The sequence below is a fragment of the Aedes aegypti genome, chromosome 2 (assembly GCF_002204515.2).
Source record: "Aedes aegypti strain LVP_AGWG chromosome 2, AaegL5.0 Primary Assembly, whole genome shotgun sequence".
Classification (NCBI taxonomy): domain Eukaryota; kingdom Metazoa; phylum Arthropoda; class Insecta; order Diptera; family Culicidae; genus Aedes; species Aedes aegypti.
In genome coordinates, this window is record NC_035108.1 from 219,260,260 (window position 1) to 219,285,391 (window position 25,132).

Here is a 25,132-nt window from a genome sequence, read left to right on the forward strand (position 1 = left end):
ACTTTATGCACCCTAGAGAAAATTGCCTCTGACGCGGTTTGAGAGAATTGAGAAAGTCCGTGCAACTGGCGTCACGACGTCTGATGTTGGAAGAGAAAGCGACAACGCCATAAATGCGTATAAATATGTTACATGGACCTTCCAGGTGTCGCGCGATACATACTAGGCGCGATATTGATTGGAACATCTGGATGTAATTAGCATATTTTAGCAAAATTTATTGTTCTGTCGTATAATATAAATCAAATTTATGCCGGGATCGCAGCAAATCGTCTATTTCGTCTGCGACTTACTGTAACTGTAACTTACTGTAACAGACTTCTTCAGTGTCGAGTGCTCAACTTCAACGTGGCTAGCGAAGCTGAGCTTGTCATCTATCATTACCCCCAAGGGATCGCTTGGGCTCTATGGTAGCTCGGACTTGCGGTTGTTGACCGCATCCACCCAGTCTTGTGATGAGCCAGTTTCGTAGACCTCATCCATTCCTCAACTTCTTCTTCTTCTTCTTGGTGTTAAGTCGTCACCAAGACAGATCCTGCTTCTCAGCTTAGTGTTCAATGGGCACTTCCACCGGGAATCGAACCCAGACACCTTCAGCATGACTTTGATTTGTAGCCGCGGACTCAAACCACTCGGCAATGGTAGGCCACTATCCATTCCTCAACTATTTGTTATATTTGGGTTTACATCAACATACTATCTAGAGTCCCAATGAAAGATTTGGGATGCAATTCTAGTTAGCGTTGTATTTCGCTCTGATGGCGATGAAAACTTAAACGCTTGTATTCATAGTTGAGTCTAACGTAGTAGCATTTTGATGACCATGTCCAAATTTTGGTAAACCGTCTGAGCGATGCTCCCTTCTTTCTCTCTAGCAAAAGCAGATCGTCAGTCATCTACGGAACACGTGAGTCAGCCCGAAAGACTTTTTTAGGACCTTGCCTTTCAATGACATATGGTAGAACGTGAGAGTGCGATGGAGATGGAGTACGCTGCTGTCATCTCTACTCTAGGCTAAACACCACTGATGTCGTCGGCGAAACCAACAATCTTAACACCCGTCGGAAGGGACAGCCTCAGTACGTCATCGAACATCGAATTCCATATTTTTGGGCGCAGGATTGAATCTTGAAAAAACTCCCGCGTCAAATCGAACACCAAAGAAAACCAAATTTGATAAATTCTCAACATCGAAGAAACAGTGAAATGCAACGCATAAAACCAAAGTAACGTTTATTTGGGCTTCACTTCCGCATATTTACATTATCTACATAAATTATGTCCTAGATTCGTTTACTTATTTATGACCTTTTGTTTTTCTTTTGACTATTTAACTTCTTGTGATAGCTTTGAGCAAGAGAATTAATGATAGATGAAACGAAGAATAAGATCATAAATATAACAAAATATTCAAACAAATTTTGAATGATGTTTGGTGAGCTATGTGCTACTTTGGCGGTTCCTCTATGTAGCCTATCCTTCTGATTTTGAAGGAATCCTTTGAATGGCGCTTGCAATTTCTTTCCTATAACAGGAACTATCGCCATATAATCCACGGCCTTTTCAACAAGAATTTCGTTGAAAGCGATAATAACAAATATTTTCTGAATGTGCATCTTGACGATGGCCTTCCCAATCAGTGTCGCCCCAAAAAACGTCCAGAATGGCACCAGGAAGTGACCACAGGTGATCCCAGCGAGATCAAACAGTGGGTTTGGAATCTGTAAAAAAGTTTGATAAGTCATCTTGCTTGTACTACCCGATATTGATACATACGCTTGCGCACAGAAGAATTCCGAGGAATCCAACTTTTTCGACAAACTTTTCCATTGCTAATTTACCACGCTCGAAAAGGTTCAATTTATCACCATGTTTTTTTCGGTCTTCTAGCTCTTTAATGTCATCAAAATCTTCGTGCTCGGCACCCGATAGTCTAGAGGCTTTGGCCATGAAATAGGGCGGTAATTCTCCGAGAGCTGTACCGGCACCCCACAGAAAGGCTTCAAAGCGCACTTTGGACATGATGGCCCACATCGATGGATATGCTGTCGATATGACCTCTTCTTCAGGGCATACGATTCTGTAAGGAAGAGGGAATTTGTTAATTGAATATTCTGATAGGAGAACTGATAAGTTACTTACTCGTTTGGATAAGGAGGTTCAGGAAAATCGAGAGTACTGCATTCATAAGCTGCTAAAGTGACACTAGCAATATGTGGTCCTAGATAGAGTAAGAATGTATGTAGACCTGTACCAAGACCTACGGACGAAAGCACGCCCAGCCCGGTCCAGTAAATGATGAAAATTCCTTTTGATTTTACTAATTTGATAATTTGTTGATGACTACCAGGAACGAGACAAAGCGTCGTTATAACTATTATTAACGTGGCTAAGGCCATCATCAGCTTTCGTTGCTGAATTAACCTGAATAAAAAAGAAAAAAAAAAATGAGTACAGAAAGTTTAAAGTCCATAATGGGACCGTGAATACCGTTTTCCGTAACATTGCAGCAGTGAAATAATTTCCAAGATGGCGTATTTTGTCGTGAGAATAGGAGATTTCCAAATTACTAAACTATTTATCTTCGTTTGATTCGTGTTTGTCTTTGGAGGTGTTTTGAACGTTGCACCATTTGGCTCAGTTTCTGTCCGATGTTGCTGTTCGGCGTTAAGACGTTGCATTTTGTTGTAACCCAGTCTCTGTAACTATTGAAAGCAAATCATTATTGTGCTTTTAATATGAAGCTATTTTATACAATAAAGTGTTAGAATTCAACGCATTGACTAATTACTCAAGAAAAGGTGGAACTGAAGCAGCAAGTATTCTGTTGCATTGCGTAAAATAGTTTATAAATTTCGTCGGACAGTGCTGAATGTATGATACAGTAAAACCTCGATATTGATGGGGCCATCGGCTCAAGGAAGTAACGAATAACGGGGATGTAAATCTTTTGGAGGGAACCTCATGAGCCTATGCATGCTATAAAACGTTTGACTTTTACTGCGCGCCCTGTTTTCTAGTTGCCTGTGAGAGAGAGTGAGATAGCACCAACACACGGCGCACAGTAAAGGTCAATGAGCCTCTGTACGTGCCATAAATTCTTTTGACTTTTACTGTGCGCCGTGTGTTGGTGCTGTTTCGCTCACTCTCACGGGCAACTTGAAAACAGAGCGCACAGTAAAAGTCAAACGTTTTATAGGCCTTTTCACAAGATAAGGCGTTTCAAATCAGCTAATCCGGAAGCTCTTTGACAGTTCTTCTGTGAAAATGACAGGCCCGTGTTAGCACCGGTCCTCCACCGATGTAAACAAATGCATAGACGGATCTGTCACATGAAATGGCCTATAGCATGCATAGGCTCATAGTAACCATGCACGGCAACGCGAATCTACTCAAACCTGAGTTGTGTCAATGCAAAACCATAGTTGAGCCCAATAGCCCAAATTTGGCTAGATTTCCAAAGCTTCCATTAGGTACTTTGCCTTTGAAACCATACACGGAGAAATATTTTTACCTAATTTTTGAGTTTACTTTACCCAAAATTAAGTATATCGATTATAGTTTCAACTCAAAATCTCTCGGTTTTCTCTTTCTCCCACACGAATGTTGTCAAAAATAGAAAGAGCTGCATCTACCCAATGAGGGTACTTTGGCCCAATAAGACAAATTTGGGTAAATGCAACTTTTCTTATGTTTGGGTCGAAGGAACTCAATTTTGCGTTAAATCAATCCAACATTGAGTATATTTTTCTAATGGAATTAAAGCCAAACTACCTAGTGGGGACCTTGGAAATTTAGCCAAAATTGAGTTATTGGGCTCAACTACGGAATTGCGTTGAAACAACCCAAAATTGAGTTGAATTCCGTCTCCGTGTAGGAAATATTTACTTAAATTTGGATTGTTTCAACGCGAAATTGAGTTCATTTAACCCAAGCTTGAAAATAATGCATTTACCCAAATTTGACTTATTGGGCCAAACTACCCCCATTGGGTAGGTGCAGCTCTCTTCATTTTAGACAACATTGGTGGAGAAGAGAATACCCAGAGATTTTGGGTTGAGAGAATAATCGATATACTTAATTTTGGATAATGTCAACTCAAAAATTAGGTTAAATGTTTTTTTTTCCGTGTGATTTTTTTTATTTTAATATGGTTCCATGATGCGACATTAGGGCGATTCAAAACTCAAAATACAATCCCCCATATTTTTTTACCCTTTTGTACGACAACAGTAGTGTTCTGTTAAATTTTTAGATTTTTCAGTTATGATTTAAAGATGGCTTAAAGGGTCCTACAACACTTCCCGAAAACCAGTACCCCGAAAACCATTACCCCGAATGACACATTACCCCGAAAACCATTACCCCAAAAGTCAGTGATGCACTTCAAGAAATTGTTCAAGGAAGCTCCCGAATTTGAGCCTAAAACTCCATCTTCCGCGTACTTTGCACGACAAGCGAGGTTTTCCTGGTAGTGTTAAAAAAGTTAAGTTAAAACTACTACTACTCTTTTTAGTATTTTTTTTATTCTTTCAATCATCGGCTGTTCTTTCAAGGTTGTATAATGCCAGTGTAAAAGTTTTATTCAATGATTTTCCCTTCTTTGAGTTATAGGCTGTTCTTTCGAGTTGTACCGTTTGAGTTAAAGTTTGTGCGATATCTGTAAAAAAATCGACTGACTGATCTTGAGCGAAATTCAAAGTTGACAGTGAACTCAGACGAGTAACCTTGAAAAAAAGCCCCTGCATTACTTGTCTGTATTTCATGTGTAGTCAGTATCACAATTTCCAACAAGAGATTTGTTGCGTTTTTAGTTATAGGCTATTTTTTCGGATGTTGAACTAGCAAAGTGATTGTCGGCTCCATAATTATTGACGCTTTCATCAGTGATTTTTTTCTTCTTTTATCATAGGCTTTTTTAGCGCTGTACTTTTTAAATAGTTGTCAGTTTAATATCAGTTAGCATTTTCATCTGACATTTTTCAAACCATAGTCTAGTGTTGAACTCGCATTGCCTCCAGGAATATAAAAATATAATTATGCATTACTAAATAATACCTCGCATAACTTCTGATCTCGCCCTAAAAGCCATTGGTAACCATGTGTGTAGCTCGTTGTTACTGAGCATCTGAATGGATTTTCATGTTATTTAATAACGCTGTGGGGAAGAAAGGATCAATATCTACCTGCCCGTGATGTTGATTTGGATGCTTATTCCTTCATTTGCTCAGAAACAACGAGCTACGCTTGTGGTTACCAATGGCTTTTAGGGCGTTATCTCAGAGTATGCGAGATATAACGCTTTTGAAAAAGGACGAAGGAGGTCTCTAACATTAACATGTGAAAAACGAAATTAAGGCGAAGTAGGCCGTCATTGAAATTTGTACGCGTCGTTGATGATTGTTGCTAATTCATCTCACGATTTCGAATCAAAGAAAATCAGTTTTGCACTGACAGAGCTGAAAAAGTATCAGCATACTTTATGCATGTAAGCGCGTACAGTGTTTTTTTTTTTTAAGTTAATATAAACTATCAAGACTGAGTTTTATCACTTTGAAATGCAAGCTGAAAAGTCATCATTGTTGCCAAAACGAATGACGGGCTACTTAGCCTTAATATCAACATTATCATCAGTTCGATTGCTGTGATTCATTACTGTGAACACAACTGTCCTCACAAAATCAAGAACACGTGAGATTTTGGTTCTCACTTGGCCCATAAAGAATATCTGTTGATTAAATGAAGAATAAATCTTTGATAGCAAGAACATGAATTCAAATGAAAATCAAAATTCAATAAAATTATATGGGGTTTATTTGGCAGATCTTCATTTTTAATTTTTCATGGCAAGACAATTTGGTATTATGATCTATTCGGCGAAATGGATTTCAGGGTATTGGTTTTCGGGGTACTTAACCATTCGGGGTATTGACTTTCGGGGTGATGGTTTTCGGGGAAATGTTATAGGATCGGTCTAAAGACGATTTAGGTTTATATAGAAGGTTACTACAGAGAAATGTACAATTTTCATAAAAATTACTCTAGAAAATTATTTTTCAAGATAATTGAAAAAAAAAACCATGCACAAATAAAAAAAAACTCGCGGAAACGCACCAACATTTGAAAAAAAATATCAAAAATCGATTTACTAACAAAAACGTTACAGCCCTTCAGAGTGCGCTGGGGTCATATAGACCCCAGAACATACACAAAGGGTTAAAACGGCAATGGATTTAGCAACCCCCTATTAAATTAATAACTGTATTTTGGAGCTTGAGACAAAAAAAAAATGTTCCACAGTGTAATGAAACTTATGAAAATTGTGTTCGTCCATTATGACTTTCATATCAAACATCATGTTTGTTTACATGTACACTACCCGTAATAAATACGGACTCTCTAAAATAAGTATTGCAACACTCAGCTGAATATTGAATCTCCCTGAAAAGTTTAGCATCACCTCAAAACAGATAAATTCACATTGCTATATTTCGAGATCCTCACGACCTGCAATGAAGCGATTCAGCAAAGTTGTTCAGGGGATCAAGTACATCCGGAAAGCAAATAGCTTGGTTCGCGATTTTGCCGCTAAGTAGCGCTAGTGAGCATGTAAAATTGAGCATTTTAAATTAGTTCTGTTTGTGATCCACAAGAGATTGAAAGTTCGGGTCTTCGGCATAGTTGTTCAGAAGGTCAAGGACATTCGGAAAGCAAATAGTTTGGTTAGCAATTTTGCCGCTAGGTGGCGCTGAAATTGAGCATTCCAAACTAGTTCTAGCTTGTGATCCACAAGAGATAGAAAGTTTGAGTCTTCAGCAAAGTTGACATTTACATTGCAAAGATTTTGTCAGAGTTTAAACTTACGTTTGTCCGTTGGTTTATTTCTAGCTAAATATTTGCAAATCTGACAAAGCATTAATTGTCTCAATTTGTGTCATTTTATAAGACTTTTGCTATTCTTACGTTCAGTTTCTTGAGTGTGCATTTTGATGATCAGCAGACTGAACAAACTTGTTGTCATGGTGACTGTGTATCTCGATTATTGTTTGTTCATATGGTTTACGGTAAATAACTTGAGGGTACGCAACGTTGGCAGTATCATCGTCGAAGAAGTGCTAATACTCTGGAGGAAAATTAATGTATGTTTGTAAACATATCTAGGATTTTGGAGTCTGTAAGACATTTATCCAAAATGTTTCAATAAATTGTACTTTTCTGGAATAGATAGTCATGTGTAGTACATTATTGGCTTTATGTACTCAGATACCTAGTTATGATCAGAATAATAGTAGCGCAAGCCGTTGTCCACACGAAATCCTCAATTTTTGAAAGATTAACTTTTTGAACTTTTCAAAAAACTTTCTACACTCAAAAAAAAAAAAAATTACGGGTTACGGTGAAATTTCACCGTAATCTCAACAGCTGAAGGTTCGATGAAAAATCACCGAACAATCTGTAAAATCGTCGAACAAAATCATAAAGAAAAACAAGAAAATGGGTCGTACCGGGAATCGAACTCCCGACCTATCGATCAGGAAGCAGGCTTGCTACCACTAAGCCAGCTTTCACTGCTTGTTAGTGGTGTGCTCAAGAGTTCGTCGAACACGGCTCATACAAAATTTTAAAATTTTTCATACAAAAAGCGTTACGGAGGGGGGGGAGGGGGTCAAAAATTTCCAATTTTAGCGTTATGTAAAAAATGGACGCTGCCAAACAGGTTTATGGTCGTTTAAAGGTGTATTATTTCTACTGAATCATGATAGCAAAATATTATAAGTAATATTGAAACAAGCGTATAAGCAGAAAAATGCAAGCAATACATACGAACTACCAAAAAAATCAAATGCTTTTCTAATAATACGTGAAAACTGTCTACCTTCATCAAAAAAAGCAATCACACAAAAAATAAACAAAGCTACTGAAACTCAGAAGATTTTTGTAAGCATAAATACCAAATCCGCCTTATTGCCACTGGTTTTCCGTCCACGTTTTCGACACTCGGCCTTCAACTGTTCTTTGGTTAAGCTCTCCAGTAGTACATCGTTACGCAGAGCGGATCTATGAGAAAGATTATTCGAGCTATTTTCCGAGTTGTTGCTCAGAAGCGGTGTCTGTTTTGCTAATGCTGTTGAGTTGTTAGATCCCTGGACGCTTTTCTTGCCTGCAGGCATGATCAACAGTTAGCTCTAGAAAGACAAAGCATGAAATGAACTCCGATGAGGGAAGTGTTCAACTGAATAAAATATTTGGTACTTCGCATTTCCTGTCTATCAATATTGCTAATATTATGTTTGCTTAATTCGGAAAGATATGTATTTACTCTTAATTAATAAAATATTACAAATTGAAAAGGCAATCTCACATGCTTTAATATTTATTTCGAGGAATATAAACGCAAAAGTGATAAAGGCGGAAAAATCTATAAACTGTTAAAAATCAAAGAAACAGTTATTCAAGTCACTTAAAACGCAAACAATCTGTGAAATCTCATTTTCCAAATATTCTTACACAAATTGAACATATCTCAAAAAAGTTATTTTAAATTTAATTTTCATCAAAATCTGTATGTTCTAACTTTTTTTTTGGTATGGTATTCAGTTGGAGCTGCCTGACAGCTTAACATGTCAAGGTTGAACCCTCGGTCTGCCTTTTGCCAAGTTTCCCTTCTACCAGGACCAATACTCAGACGGACTAGGCTATGGTGCCCACATGAACAATGTTTTTTATCAGTATTGTGACGTGATAGTTTTTGAAAAATACCCATATTCCCTTGCTTCTGAGAAAAGGAAGCATTGTGAAAATCAGCAGCTCCATCAGAATTTGTTTGAAATAGTAGTGTAGCAGTGTCATTGCTAATAATGTGTAGTCAAAATGGTTTTGAATAATTTTTCATTTAAGTGCTATTCTGATTACTCCTGACTTTTACATAAGATTAGAGGCTTAAATGTCAATTGTCATAAAGTCCTAACAAAATTAGGCTGTTTAGTAGTAGTCTAGTTAATTTCATTTTTTATTGTTAAAAGTATTTACTGGTCATTACGTTCATATATCCTCAAAGAAAAAAGTCCTTTCCTTGTCTGTTCAACAATTTCTCGAACCTAGCAAGTGAACCCTAATGATCGATCTCAGCGTCTTACTTTCCATAGTCATTTTTATAGTGAATATTTAAGAGTAAGGTTACCTTAGGCTTCTATAACAGTCTCTCACTTTTCGGTGGCAAATGCAATGCTTGTAAATTTTGCGAAAATGAAGCTGGAATTAGATTATTTATACCGTTGTTACAAAAGAGGTATTTCTTTTTATGGCAATGTAAAAACCATATTAAAATAAGATTGTCGCCACTTATTTGTACTCAGTGAATCTACTAGTCATTTTCCTCAGAGTAATTTTCCCTACGTCGTAGGGGAAGACGGGGTAAGACCGCCCGCCTAAGCATGTTAATTCATATGTCAAAATCAAGAATTAATAAATCCATTTTCGACGCAGCACGTCGTTTTTTGAAGCCTTAGGCATGATCAAAAAATATCATAGGTGTTGTATTTGTAAAAAATATTTATTTCTTTACGCTTGAAAAAGTGATGTCTTATCAAGATTATTTTTAGCGACGGGGTAAAACCGCCCACCCACGGGGTAAAAGCGACCACCACGATTTTCGAACACAGTTTTGAGAAAAAATATATCAGTTCCCAAAGATTCTGAAAAGTATAATGTTTTATGAATTTTACATTGATTAACGGGGATATTGAAACATTTTTAGGGTTAATTAATTTAAAAAAAAACTTAGCTGTTTACTTATTTTTACCTTGAGACACCCATATTTTGGAAAAATATACGGATTTGGCTTGTTTTTATAACAAAATTGATTTCATTTTACTTGAATAGTAATGTAAATCGTAGTTACAACTTTTAAAATGGTTTGGACATTTTATTTGGTATAAATTAGGGGTGGCGGTCTTACCCCATCAACAGTGGTTGGTTTTACCCCGCTTGCGCAATTTTCACAACTATGGTCTCATTTCAAAGCTTGATATTTACAATTTATATTTCACTTCACTGAAGCATATTTCACATTTCTGTTGATGCATGGACGGGTAATTTGTTATGTTTTTTCAAAAAAATCCCTTCCGAAATGCTTAAGTGAGCATCTGTTAAATTTAGATCAAATTCAATATTGACGAGCAGAATCTTTGTTTTTGATATTTGGTATGAAAAATTTAATGTTAATACCATCCTAAATGGTTCGGAATGTCAAAAATCTTGTATTTATGAAAAGTGCTTGGTGAACTTTTAAGAAAACCGCCATTTTCATGCCAAACTGAAGGTGGTCGTCTTACCCCGGCGGGCGCTCTTACCCCGTCTTCCCCTACATGATAACCATGTGTCTAGCTAGCTAATAGTAAGAGTGGCTACGGATCATTTTGGTTAGCAAAAGGCAAACTGATCGTCACCAATAGTATTAATGTCCACTTCGAATAGATTAATTATTTGAAATGGGCATCAATGCTATCAATGACGCAGAATGTCCGTTGGATCACATCCGAGATATATTAGTGCGTCTATGCTATATGAATTATGACGCGGCTTTAAGCATTTTTTAGGACGAAGTTGTGAGCTCGCGTCAAGACTCTGAGCTCCTGGTTGATTCGTCTCGGGCTACAAACGGTGTGCTAAGGTTTGAGATGTTTTTGATAAGTTATAAGACATTTTTCCTTCTTTTAAACATAGACTTTCAACTTGTACTGGTTGTATTACTATTGGTAATAATTTAGCTTATATTTTAGTTGGGACTTATACCTACCTTCTTTAAATCATCGGCAGTTCTTTATACACAGTTAGAAAAAATCACCGACGTCGGTAGTTCGTTTACCGGAATCTCAACAGCTGAACGGTCGGTAATCCGTTCGGTAAACGAAAAAAATACCGAAAGGACTGTAATTTGATCCCGACGGATCATCTGTCAAAATTACCGGTAGATTGGTAGTGGTTACCGAAGTTCCGCTTCTACCCTGTAATGGTATTTACCGAATCATCGGTTATTTTGGATTGAGGAAGCGAAATTGCAGATATTTTTTAAATGTAATAAATCAATGCATACGCTTATTTTTAAAACAAACATTTGTTTACATGGCACACATAATCTCCTTTATGGCACAACTCTTCCAATTGGTGGGGCAAGTTCCCTCTCTCGACATTTTCTGTACCATCACGAAATGCTGCTGACTCCAGGTGCATCATTGAAGGGTTCATATAAGTCGTGCTCCTTTACATCCTATAACAACAAGTATATATGTACAGATCCTTTACAGATCATGCTCAGATGTGAGCCAAAAAACTAATAAATAACTAACCTGTAAAGTCACCTCCGAATCACTTCTTCCAAGCAGAGATTGAAGAACACTTCCCAAAAACAAACGGAATGGAACGGGTCTACATATTATATCGCAGTTTATGTACAAGAGTCGATTGAAAATACCATTATGGCGGATTTGACGTTTCTTGTTCCAAGTTACCGACTACGGTATTCATTACCGACAGTTCAGCAAAATATTTCACCGAAGTCAGCACTTGAGCTTGTTTAACGATTTATCGGTAAATATTTTCACCGATATCGTTGATCTTGAATCAATTCACCTAAATTCCGTAATTTTTTTCGCAGATTTCAGTAAACAAGCCGGAATGTACCGAAACGTCTGTAATTTTTTTGATCACCGATCTTTTTCGGTAATTTCATTTACCGAACTCATAGAGTCTGTTTAAGTGTGTAGTTAAAACTGATATAACAATTATTTGCATTACACTAGCTTAATTTTTTATAAGAGATTTTTCCTTTTTTGATCATAGGCTGTTCTCTCATATTTTAATAGTTTTCATAGTTAATGGAACTAAGGCTTATTATACGTTAACAGAGTCTTATTAGAAATTAAACCGAACGACTCGGTGAACACTTACGTTAAAAAAGATAACTGTTTCTTCGTTGTGAAAAGATGAAGCCAAACTTGTAGTTGCTAGAATTTAATTAATTTACTAAGTACTATCGAAGGATTGAAGTAAATCGATGCTATAGAAAAACGAATTATTTTAATTTGTATTGAAATTACCTGGAAAGCTACGATTTCGTGAGTTTATTTTATATGGGGAAAAAAATTGGAGGTTTTTAAGAATTTTACCATTTTGTCAAATCTTTTCTAGCAAAGCCGAATAAAATTTCAAAATATTTAAAAAGGACGGACCTGGTGTAGTGGTTGGAACACTCGCCTCTCACGCCGAGGACCTGGGATCGAATCCCATCCCCGACATAGTCTCTTATGACGTAAAAAGTTATAGTGATGACTTCCTTCGGAAGGGAAGTAAAGCCATTGGTCCCGAGATGAACTAGCCCAGGGCTAAAAATCTCGTTAATAAAGATAGAAAAAAAAATCAGACAAAAATTCTTGTGGAACATCCTTAGGCTTAATAAGGGTGGGATTATGAATATGTTGACATTTAATTTAAATTATCACCTATATGGATTCGCATTATGCGTTTTACACAGTGTATTCTGTGCTCTTTCGCCTTTGGCGACTTTAAATAGATACCGATCTGGTTTTTTCGTTGCTGGTCTTTTTCGTGCTGAGATTGCAAAAAGCTTAATCCTGCCTAGTTTGGGTAGTGGCTACGGTTAGGTTAGCTCAGATCAATCTTCAGCATAAAAGAACAGCAACGATCAATCTTTGCAGACTCATGCAAAATGGTGCAGCCCAAGTGGCGCTAGTTCAAGAACCCTACTTTCGTAGAGGAAACTTCTATCTAGGTAATCTTGTGGACCCAGTTTTTGCTACTTTCAGCAAACTTGAAATGGCAAACTCGCGCTCCATGCCCCGCGCATGCGTGCTCGTAAATAAAGCAATCGTTGCTACACTCATTTCTGAGTTGACGACCAGAGATGTATGTGCTGTCACAATTGATGTTCCTGTTGGTGACCTCAACAGGGAATACGTCTATTGTTCGGTATATTTACCACATGATGAACCATCCCCAACGGATGACTTCAAACGAGTTGTCGTACACTGCGTAACAAAAGGCCTTCCGCTGATTGTGGGCAGTGATGCCAATGCTCATCACATCATCTGGGGCAGCTCAGATATCAATTTGAGAGGCTCCAGTCTGATGGAATACTTAAGTAGTACAGACCTTGGATTACTTAACATAGGCAATCGCCCAACCTTCATGGCTTCTAAAAGTTAGACATAACGCTCTGCTCGAATAGAATCAGTCACGAGTTGACGAATTGGCATGTATCAGATGAGGAATCATTATCTGATCATCGCTACATCTTCTTTGAACATTCAAATGTAACTGCGCAGACTTTGCGTTTTAGGAATCCCCGATCAACAAACTGGGAACTCTATATTGAATTGGTTGCGACCAAATTTCATGGTTATTCTCCGTCCATTGAAAATCCGAGTGATCTGGATGATGCCGTTGATACTACAACATCCTACATTATGGAAGCTTTTGAAGAAGCATGTCCTCTGCGGTCTGTAAAGACTACAAGAGGGACCCCATGGTGGAATTCCGATATGACTAGACTCAGGAAACAATGTAAAAGGAGTTGGAACAGACGCCGTTCAGCTGGATCAGAGTCGTTCAAGTCGGCTCGCAAGGCTTACAAGAAGGCTCTTCGTTCTACTGAACGATCCGGCTGGAAAAACCTTTGTACAAATGTTTCCAGTTTGAGTGAAGTCAGTCGGCTGAACAAAATCCTTGAAAAATCTAAGGATTTCCAAGTGAACGAAATTCGCTTACCAAATGGTTGATGAAGAAGTTTTAGAATGTTTATTCAATACACACTTCCCCGGATGTGTGGACATAGCATCTACGGATGAACCAAACGTCTTTTCATGTAGTTACGAGTCTCTGGCTTCCGCTCGCAGTATCGTAACTACTGAATCGATTCAATGGGCACTTAATAGTTTTGCTCCTTTCAAATCTCCAGGAGCGGATGGGATTTATCCTGTTCTGCTCCAAAAGGGGTTTGAGTTTATCAAGCATGTTTTGAAAAAGCTACTTGTAAGCAGTTTTGCTACCGGGTATATTCCCAAATCCTGGCGTGATATTACTGTAAAGTTTATCCCGAAAGGAGAACGTGCGTCGTATGAAGAAGCGAAGAGTTTTAGACCAATCAGTCTGACCTCTTTTCTTCTGAAATTCTGGAACGCATTATCAATCATCACATCCGTGATGTTTATTTGGCAAACATGCCTCTTCATGTGAATCAACATGCTTACCAATCTGGAAAGTCCACTGTGACTCTTTTACACAAAGTTGTATACGATATCGAGAAAGCATTCGCTTAGAAGCAATCCTGCTTGGGTGTTTTCTTGGATATTGAGGGTGCCTTCGATAACGTGTCTTTCGATGCCATATTGGAAGCAGCACGAAACCATGGGCTACCTACAATGATTACCAATTGGATTCATCAAATGCTCAAAAACCGACATCTTTTCTCGACATTGCGTCAAGCAGCGATTCGAAAATTGAGTATTTGCGGATGCCCCCAAGGGGGAGTCTTGTCCCCACTTTTGTGGAATCTCGTAGCAGATACGCTATTGAGGCAACTCAATAATAGCGGTTTTCCAACATATGGATTTGCCGACGACTATCTAGTTCTGATAGTTGGTATGTGCATAAGCACCCTATTCGACCTGATGCAAAGTGCTCTTCAGGTAGTCGAGAGTTGGTGTCGCCAATATGGCCTTTCGGTTAACCCGAATAAAACATCTATTGTTCTGTTTACGGAAAGACGAAACCGCGATGGAATTCGACCTTTACGTCTTTTTGGCACTGAGATTAATGTGACTGATCAAGTAAAGTATGTCGGAGTCATTCTAGATTCCAAACTTTTATGGACAGCTCACATTGATTTCAGTGTCAAAAAAGCTTGTATGGCCTTCGGTCAATGCCGGCGAACCTTTGGTAAAACTTGGGGCCTCAAACCCAAATATATCAAATGGATTTACACAACAGTTGTTCGACCAATATTGGCATATGGATGTCTTGTGTGGTGGCAAAAGGGCGATGTGAGAACAATCCAATCAAAATTGGGCAATCTCCAAAGGATGTGCTTGATGGCGATGTCTGGTGCGTTCTCTACAACTCCCACAGCAGCGCTCGAGCCTTTCGACGTTGCCCACACAACATTAAAGAAGCACTTTCTTGCTCTTACCGTTTATGGGTACTGGATCTACTGGAGAAAAATCCAGTGAATCGTAGATCTACACACACTTCGTTGTTTCCACTTTTGGTGAATTGGGACAAAATTGTCCTTGCTCCAAGTGATCTTACAATTGCTTGTCACTTTCCTTACAGGACATTTATCACACAATTCCCTTCACGGGAAGAGTGGACGTCTGGCTATTTGGAAAGAAGTATATCAAACAATATAGTATGTTACACTGATGGCTCCTTTCTTGAAGGTAGAGCTGGTGCAGGAGTATATTCTCGTGAGCTAAGGCTGAATCAGTTTTACTCACTTGGTAGAAACTGCACCGTTTTTCAGGTGGAAATATTTGCTCTTATGTGTGGAGTGCAATCAGCACTTCAACAGCGCGTAATGGGTAAAGTCATATACTTCTGTTCAGATAGTCAAGCTGCTATAAAAGCTCTCGCTTCGGCCAACTCAAGGTCGAAGCTTGTTATCGCATGTCGAACTCAAATTGAGGAACTGAATTCAGTCAACTCTGTAAACCTTGTATGGGTACCTGGCCATTCTTCCATCGTTGTAAATGAATTGGCTGATGAGCTAGCTCGCGATGGAGCATTGCATGACTTCATTGGCCCTGAGCCGGCTATTCCAATTTCTAAGTGCTGGGTGAAGCTTCAGATAAACTCTTGGGCGGCAACTCAGCACAAGCAATATTGGAATAGTTTGGAGTCATGTCGTCATTCAATTGTACATTACTGAGCCATCTCCAAGGGTGGCGAAGTATTTAACAAATCTGTCAAAGCAGAATTGCAGTCTCTTGGTCAGAGCGTTGACAGGCCACTGCCGACTCAACTATCACATGGCAAATATACAGCGTGCTGACTCATTTGTGTGTGATAGTTGTGACTCCGATTATGGAACTTCGTATCACCTGATATGTAACTGTCCAGTTTCTGCGCAAATGCGATTCCAATTACTTGGTAAACACTTATTAAGTGAAACTGAATTCAGAAGCCTGAATCTTCAGGACATTCTGTTATTCTTAACCCGCTGTGGTAATGACCTATAGGCTCTCTTTACGCTCATGCGTTTTGCAGTGCCCTTTTTAGGGCGCTGTTCGAACCCATTGTGGTATGGAGCTACATGCTCTCATTTCGCTTATGCGATCTTCTCTCTTCAAGGGACCCCACTCCTATTTCCTCCCATTTTTCCCTTCCCTTTCCTCTCCCATCGGGTAGATGATGAAATAGGCTCAAATATGGCGATGGCACAAATCTCCCAACTGGTGGGGAACGTGCCTTTGGAGCCGGCCTTCTGATACCTGATACCTGAAGTACTATCGAAGGATTGAAGTAAATCGATGCTATAGAAAGACGAATTATTTTAATTTGTATTGAAATTACCTGGAAAGCTACGATTTCGTGAGTTTATTTTATATGGGGAAAAAAATTGGAGGTTTTTAAGAATTTTACCATTTTGTCAAATCTTTTCTAGCAAAGCCGAATAAAATTTCAAAATATTTAAAAGGGACGGACCTGGTGTAGTGGTTAGAACACTCGCCTCTCACGCCGAGGACCTGGGTTCGAATCCCATCCCCGACATAGTCTCTTATGACGTAAAAAGTTATAGTGATGACTTCCTTCGGAAGGGAAGTAAAGCCATTGGTCCCGAGATGAACTAGCCCAGGGCTAAAAATCTCGTTAATAAAGATAGAAAAAAAATCAGACAAAAATTCTTGTGGAACATCTTGGATACAATGTAATTGAACTCACCGAAAGATTTTTATAAACATATTTATTATTAGATAAGTTCCAACAAATCACAACACTGTTCTGGCTAGATAAGAATTGATTTTCTGGAATCAAAAATTTCAATGTAAATGGTTATTTTATCAAATAAAATTTTCACAAGAAACATTTGAAATGCCCAAAGGAAAAATACAAAAATATAAAAATAATTATTTGAATGGAAAAATCTTGTGATATTCGTAATCAAAGTCGTGTCCATACTTTCTGGGACACCCTATAGACTAGAAAATATAACCATAAAAATAACTTTCCTTGTTTTTCTACGGACATAAGCTATGCATTGATAAAAATCGTTTCGGATTCAAATCGATAGAGAACTCTTTGCAATTCTATGGATCTGGAACTCCGAAGAAAGAAACTTGCAAATGATCTTATGGTAAATTTTCCAGGGTTAATTTCAATCTATTTACCAGGCTTAAACAGGTCGATTGTTGCTTACCCTTAAACTTGAAGGTAATATATTCAGGGTGTCCATTCAAAACCAGTTTTTCAATTCCCGGATTTTTTCCCGGATACCCACAAAAAAAAGGATGACAAATTGATCCAGCGACATATTTTTTTATGAATAATGGACAAATTTTGAGTATTTGATCTAAATTTATCATGAATTATTTTTAATCTAATTTACATATAACATAAGCTCAAAAAAGTTTAAATATCGAAAGCGTGTTGGACAAAAATAATTTAAAACATTTGTTGCAGTATCTAAAATACCATTCGAAGGAAGTACAAAGAGATTATGAAATTATATAGGCAAGTTCCAGCTCTATGTATTCAAACTTAGACTATTTTTCCACAAAATCTGTGTAACTAAACTTGGACTATATTTTCACAAAATGGCAAAGTTTAATAGCCAATCTTCTAAGAATGCCTTCGAAATAATGTGTTAGACATGGGCCATGGCTGGTTTCTGTAGAAATTCTTGATCTGGTAAAACTCATGTTAGATCCCAGGAGAGATCTTTTCAACAGAAACGGTATTCGTATTCTAAATGTTTCTGAATTCTAACATGTTATTGTTCTCCTATGAAACTGACTGAAAATGCTTTTAATTATTAAAGTCAGAGATTCCCCAGTATATTCGATCTTAAGGAAAAAATCCTTTCGTTTAAAATGAAATTTAGATTTATGAACATCAGCGACATACCCAGAATATTTCTCTGTAGAACATTTTGTATTTTTGCGTTATTGACATATTAGAAAACCCTGGGCTGGTAGCGACTTATCGTCTTGAAAATAAGAACTTGAGAGACCTCTTGTTTGGAAAAAAAGAAACAATTACAATTACTTACATGAATTATGAACACAAAAAGCAACCTAACAGGAACCACGACATGAGAGTTAGATTCCTAAGTTGAACAGACATTTTTAAAAGACTATTTCTAAGACTTTTGTAGAACTCCTTGTGACATTACAAGTGTAACTGCTCATTTTACTGTTGATCACGAACTTTCTAAGTAATTATTAAAAAAAATCGATTTGAATGCCTTCAAAAATTCAATCTAGATTTTTTTACAGAAATTACTTTGAAGATTCCATAAAGAAGCCATTCAAAGATCGTTTCATACATTTTCCAATTATGCATCAAATTCTCCAAAAAATATTCCATTGATTTCCCTAAGACTTCCTCCAGCATTCCCGATTAGGAGGGCACCTTCAAGAATTCAAACTCCTTCAGAAATTCTTCCAATTTTTGTTTGAATTACTCAATGAGGTCTTCAAAGAATTTTTCTAGTCATTCATACAGGAATGTATCCAGAGAAACGTCAAAGAAATTTTTCGGATTGTTTTGTAGAAAACTGTTAAAAATGTGCAGAAAAAAATTCGAAAGAAAATCCTAGAGTAACCTCTGTTGAAACTTATGTGAGTTCTAAGTATGCCTTGATGAGTTTCTACAAGGATCTTTGAAAGAACTCCTATATTTTTGATAAAATTATTCTTAGAATGTTTATTTATTTATTTGGTATCTAATTCAACGAACCTCCATTAAATAAAACCTCTTGATAAATTGCTAAGATAACTGAAAACAATTACGATCTCGGAGTAATGTCCTACAAGAAGTTTTGAAAATTCGGACTGAATCCATGAAAAAAACTATCTATGAATGAACTATCTATACATGATACCTGTAATAATTACTATAGTATTAACTGGTGTGGAGTCTTGAATAAGTTCGGAATAATCCATAGAGATTTTGAAATTTAAATAATTTTTTTTAGATAAATCTTTGAACCGCAGCAAAAATATTTTGATGAAATGCTGAATAAATGCAGTGAGAAAGTTCTGGGGGAACTTAATGAGGAATTCCAGATCAAATTTATCGAGGAATATTTGGAAAAGTTTATGAAAGATTTCATCGAACAATGCCTGAATGATGTTTGGAGCGATTCCTGAGAGTAATAGTGGATGCATTTGCCTAAATGAAAAATAGGCATAGGAATTATTGTAGGGGGTTCTTGGAAAAATGTCGAAGCGATTTTTTTAAACTCTGGAATAAAAAAGAGAACCTGCAGGATCTGTGGGAAATCTTCTAAAGTAAAAAAAGGAAATATTTGTGAAAAATTCCGAGGAAAAGCATCTGGAGGAAATCATTGGTAAATCTATGTGAAAATTACTGCAGTTTTTTTTGCCTCTGGAATAAACGTTTGCGGATTGCGTTAGAATTTGCTGCACCAAGTTCTGAAGAAATTCTTCTAAGCATCCAAGCATCGAAAAATCGCTGGTAGTATTCCAGAAAAAATGGAAGAAAATTTAGAGTGTTTACACTTACACCTTACACTCGCTCATGAACGACACCCAACTGGAACTTTACTTGCCTTTACCAATTTGGCAATCTTGAGGTCTGTTCCTTGTCTAAACATGTTTTATGCTGAATAATTCAAAAACGTTAAAAGAATCAAATATGTTAACTAGCGTTTTGATAGCGGCGCAGCCGATATTTTTTTTGATAGAATACTACCATGTACTGTCTGCTTCCAAAACAATTTCCCTGAGTGTAGCAGAAATTCCCTGAGAATTCCAGGTTTTTTCCAGGTTGAATCAAATTTCCTGATATTTTCAGGTCTTCCAGGGTTTTCCAGGTAGTAGACACACTGTTCCAAGCAATCTATCAAAGATTTGATTGAAAACGTTTTAAAAATCTGGCCATGATTTTCTGAATGAACTTACAAAATTGTTAAAAAACATTCATAAATTTCAAATCATTGAAAATGCTAGAAGAATACATTTAAATAATCAGAAGGATTCAATGACAGAATTATTGACGCATTTATTAGAGTTATCATCTGAATTTCTGAAAGTATCATTATTAAAATAACTGAACGAATTATTATTAGATTCCTGGAGGGACTTATAAAGAATTCTTTGTACCGTAGGGAGCCGGACCCAATTCTTGGCACTTTTGATTCACATCGGCAGTGGGGTTTTTTGAAAGCTACAAAGCTGATATTCGGCCACAATATGCGTCATGGGGGCCCAGATAGCCGTAGCGGTAAACGCGCAGCTATTCAGCAAGACCAAGCTGAGGGTCGTGGATTCGAATCCCACCGGTCGAGGATCTTTTCGGGTTGGAAATTTTCTCGACTTCCCAGGGCATAGAGTATCTTCGTACCTGCCACACGATATACGCATGCAAAAATGGTCATTGGCATTGTAAGCTCTCAGTTAATAACTGTGGAAGTGCTCATAAGAACACTAAGCTGAGAAGCAGGCTTTGTCCCAGTGGGGACGTAACGCCAGAAAGAAGAAAAGAAGATGCGTCGTAGAGAAGTGCTCCTTATAGCAAAGTTTCAGACAATTTGGCCGAGAAAAACCCCCCATGCCAAAGTGAATCATAGAAGTGCCCAAGTGGTTATGCACCCTAGTTTCAAGTGAAATTGATTACTTTTCACTGTTTTTTAATGTCTGTTTTCTATAATGTTGTCAACCGTCGTACTGGTGAACGTCATTGGCTTATGTACTGAAGTTTTCTTACAAATGTGATTTAAGTGCTGAAAATCATCACTTAAATAAAAAATCAAGGGATCCCATTTCGTGATATTGATCATTTGTCAAAACAATTATTGTTACTTTTAAAAACATTGACATTTTACAAAAAAACAATTATTTCAGCAAAATGATTAAATTGGTACAAATTTGGATGACAAAATCTGTTTTGGGCATATATTTTTAACATCCTTAAAAAATTCTTCGTCCAAATCCTTGTTTAAAACTAGAAGTTTACAGGTATCTGCCAATACCTCAGCGAACATGATTCTACAATTCTACATTATTTTCATAGAAATATACCGTTAAGTCACCAGTCACCGTGCGGGCTCCATTCACCGTGCACATATACAAATTCCTACAGAATATACATACAATTTTCACAAATTATTCTTTTGTCAGCAAAATAAGATAAAACTGATAAAATGAAGTAGTTTTTGTCACAAAGCATTTTGAAAATCCTTGTTTATGTAGTCAAAATCATGTGAATTCTGTTTGATAATGAGATTTTTCAACACTCTTAGTAGAAACGCCAAAAATTACCATTTTTCATTTCAACGTTAGAGTATGAAATTTTTCAAAATTTCAACAAGTTTACACTGTGGATACTACTAGTTAGATATATTTCATCGTATGAGCAATGAAATATTATGCAATTTATAATTTTTTATTGTGTTTCAGTCAAAACCCAAATGCACGGTAAATGGACCCTTTTCAATATGTATGGTTCCCATTACCGTGCATTACTGTAAAAAGCTTGAAATTATTCGGTAATATTAGATTTATTGCTATGTCGTGATTAAAAAACTTCATATTGAGTGTTTGAGTGAATATGAAAAGGTTTGGACAATACAGTCAAACCTCCTATAACTATTTAATTGGAAAATTATTTATTTAGTAAATTTTTAAACTTTTTATGGTTTTTATTATAAATGAAGGTTTCAATACTCTTAAAAATGAGTGCGCACACTACTAGCAACATAGTTGCTCCATTACCAATGTTTCTTCAAGATACAAAATTAAATCATGACGAAAACTATATGCACGGTGAATGGTGCACTAGTGTGCACGGTAAATGGTGACGTAGAACGGTACGAGGCGACCTTAACATGACATTTTCAAACATATTTTTAGAGTAGTTTTTGTTATCCAACACTAGTTTTATATTTTTCCTGAATTATTATATAATTGCACGCTACGTAGTGGTATTCTAGTACGCATCAAATTATTTGGAAAAGTTATAAAATTTATTGAAGTGCAAATTTTTCTTAAATGCACGGTGAATGGTAGCTTGACGGTACATTGTTCAAGACAAAAATCTTCACAACACACAATTCGACAATAGTTACGACAAACAACGTTCATTTATTATAGTTTGCATTGATATTAATGCTCTGTTAATAATAAAATAGTGTGACTTCATGATCAATTTCACCCTATCGATAAAATTTTTCATATGGTAACTCTGAAATCTTTTTAAAATGTCAGCTGGAGGCTAGAGATCCCATGAGCAGTTAAGGTCTTACATAACATTCATCCTTTTTTTTTTTGCTAAAATTTGTTCAAATTGAACCTAAAACCGATAACGAAATTTTGTCAAAACTTCCACTACATTTTTTCCTAGGACCCCGAAAAAAAATCTTACAATCCTATTTCTACGTAATATTTCCAAAAATTTCAACAAGAAAGTTTTTTTTCTTTTTTGATACTTTGAATTGGCAAAGCTACTCCAGTTTTTTTGACTATGTCATCGCCAAAATAGTTACTTTAGTAACCAAACCATTTTACTGAAAAAAAATAACCAAACCATTTTACTGTTGAAAATAATGACTTTTTAGTGGCAAGGTCGAAAATAATGCTCAAGTCACTAAAAAGTGACGCCATACCAGCCCTGTAACTAAAAATATATTATTCCATGCGTTTCAACTGAACGTTCCAATAAATGAATTATTGAAAACTATCATATCACTCAGTGGCGAAATGGTCTAGTTTATAAAGCAAGTATTATACGATTCAAATCACATATTTGTTGCTGAAATTGATGAGCAGGTAGTTCAGAAAGTTCTTTAGTAATTTATTCAGCAGTTCTGTCAAATATTGGTCCTGATTATCATTTTTTTTTACGGAATTATCACCTTAATTCTTCCAGAAAGTTAGCCAGGAGTCCCTATCTTTCTTGACACTTTGATTTCAAATCACACTATATTTATCTTTAGAATAACAAATAGCCTTTTCTTAATGTTTATGTTTAAAAAGCTAATCCAGCATTAAATTTCATTATCATCAGAACACGAAAATAGTGACTTAAGTGACCATTTTTCTAAAAGAAGGGAATGCAATTTGAACCATATTTACCAACATTATGCCCTTTAAGCCAAACTTCGAATTTTCAAGTTCAAGTTTCAAGATCTAGAGAACCTGACAACCGTTCGCGTCAAAAATTGATGGATTGATTGCATTCTGATGATCATAAAAAATCAAAATTTCAGCTCAGAGCTCTGTTTGGTTCTCTAGACTCGTGCTCTTGAAGTTTCGAGGTTTGGCTTTGGTTTATAATTATCTTAAGTGCATCTTAATGCTGAATTTCAGATAATTTGGCAAACAAAAGCCTCATGTGCCTAAGTAAATCATCAAGTTGTTCTTTACCATAATTTAAATTATTTCAATTCTTAATCCTTTGAATTTTCCTAATAAAAATATAGAATTCTCTAAAGCAGGTCTGCCCAAACTTTTTGAACCGCGTGCGAAATCACAGAAACAATTTTGTGTCGCGGGCCATATGTTTAAACGCACAGATAGTCTGACAAAAGCCAGAAAATGAAATTCATAAAATCTGACAAAAATCTGTGAATAAGGTAAATTTCATTTTAAGTACCGTCAAACGGGGTGACTTGTAACACTTTTCAACTTCAATCAACCAAAACCATGATCTAAACGTCATCTAAAAATCTGATTCCCTGTAGAACTTTTAATGGCTGGCCCGCATAAAGAATGGGATGACGGAAGATTGAGTCGAATTATTTTGTTATATCAAAAGTCATCAAAAAGGTGAAATTTTTTAAAAATCCTTGCAACACTCAATGCTAATATTGTTTTTACCAACAAAATTTTGATATTTTTTATTAGTCACACTTGTTAAGTATTGTTCTTCATGTATTTAAAACATTCGAACCAGTACAAGAGCATTTAGAATACGTTTTGTAAGAAAATAATTGAGCTATTTTTGTATGGCAAAAAGAGGCGTTAAATCATCAAGGTCCAATATCTTAACTGAACAATATTTTTAACAAGTGTTTGTAGTTGATTGATGAATTATTACTCTTTTGATTATAAAGTAGACCTAACACAAAAGTTTTTTACGTTTATAAAACTCTAAATTGCTTAGAAATATATTGGTGCAAGTCACCCCGTATAGGTACATTTTAATAAAAATGATTTATTTTAATAATAGTTGTTGCTACAATTTCTTAAAAAAATTCGTCATATTATCAATTACTAGTTATAGAAACACCATGCAGAGTATTACTTTTGTAAATTAAACCTATGACATGTTTTCAGGTCACGATTTTAAACCTCCATCAAATATCAGTTTTCAAGACATTCAAAAGAATTATGTTTAATGTATAAATATACTTATAATAACAGCTTTATTCGTGGCCCCTACTCGAATTGTGAGTCACACGTATTGAAGCACCGATTTAAAACAAATTTTGTTTTGAAATTTGTGTTTTATAGTGAAATTTAGTTGTAAATTGCAATGTGTTGCAAGTCACCCCGTTTGGCGGTAATCGAAAAACAGATAACTGATGCTAAGCATTCTGCAGGATATTGTGAGAGTTCCTTTCAAAATTAAATAATAATCCAGTCCAGAATATTTGGAAGAATCTGGAATGTTGGACCTTATGAGAAAATGCCCATTGAAAACTGTCTAAATATTCGTGTCTTTACAGTCAAAATAGGAAAATTCCTTAGGGTGTCCATACTGCCCCGTGTTCCCCTATCATAAAAAAAACATTAAAAACGTCACATACTCTCCCGATAAATGAAATCCGATTCACATTAAGTGTGTCCATTGATAGTCATGTAAAAAACACATAAATCTCATCATACCTCATAATATTCATGTGAAAATTTAGTCACTGTTCCATAGCGGAATC

General features: G+C 36.4%; 1 protein-coding gene across 2 annotated transcripts in view; it reads right to left on the reverse strand.

Moving 5' to 3' along the window:
* Positions 1 to 1,207: 1,207 nt before the first annotated feature.
* The window catches only part of LOC5569581 (vacuole membrane protein 1), a 28,379-nt gene continuing 4,454 nt past the window's right edge, over positions 1,208 to 25,132 (reverse strand). The window contains exons 2-6 of one of the 2 annotated variants that reach the window (XM_001658597.2): positions 7,953 to 8,186; positions 2,491 to 2,705; positions 2,143 to 2,424; positions 1,777 to 2,080; positions 1,208 to 1,721 (exon numbers count right to left, since the gene is read on the reverse strand). In XM_001658597.2, the coding sequence (XP_001658647.1) occupies positions 1,302 to 1,721; positions 1,777 to 2,080; positions 2,143 to 2,424; positions 2,491 to 2,705; positions 7,953 to 8,171 (1,440 nt within the window). In that variant the 5' untranslated portion in view covers positions 8,172 to 8,186 and the 3' untranslated portion in view covers positions 1,208 to 1,301. The remainder of the gene's footprint in view (positions 1,722 to 1,776; positions 2,081 to 2,142; positions 2,425 to 2,490; positions 2,706 to 7,952; positions 8,187 to 25,132) is intronic. The other variant, XM_001658598.2, reaches the window with a different exon arrangement.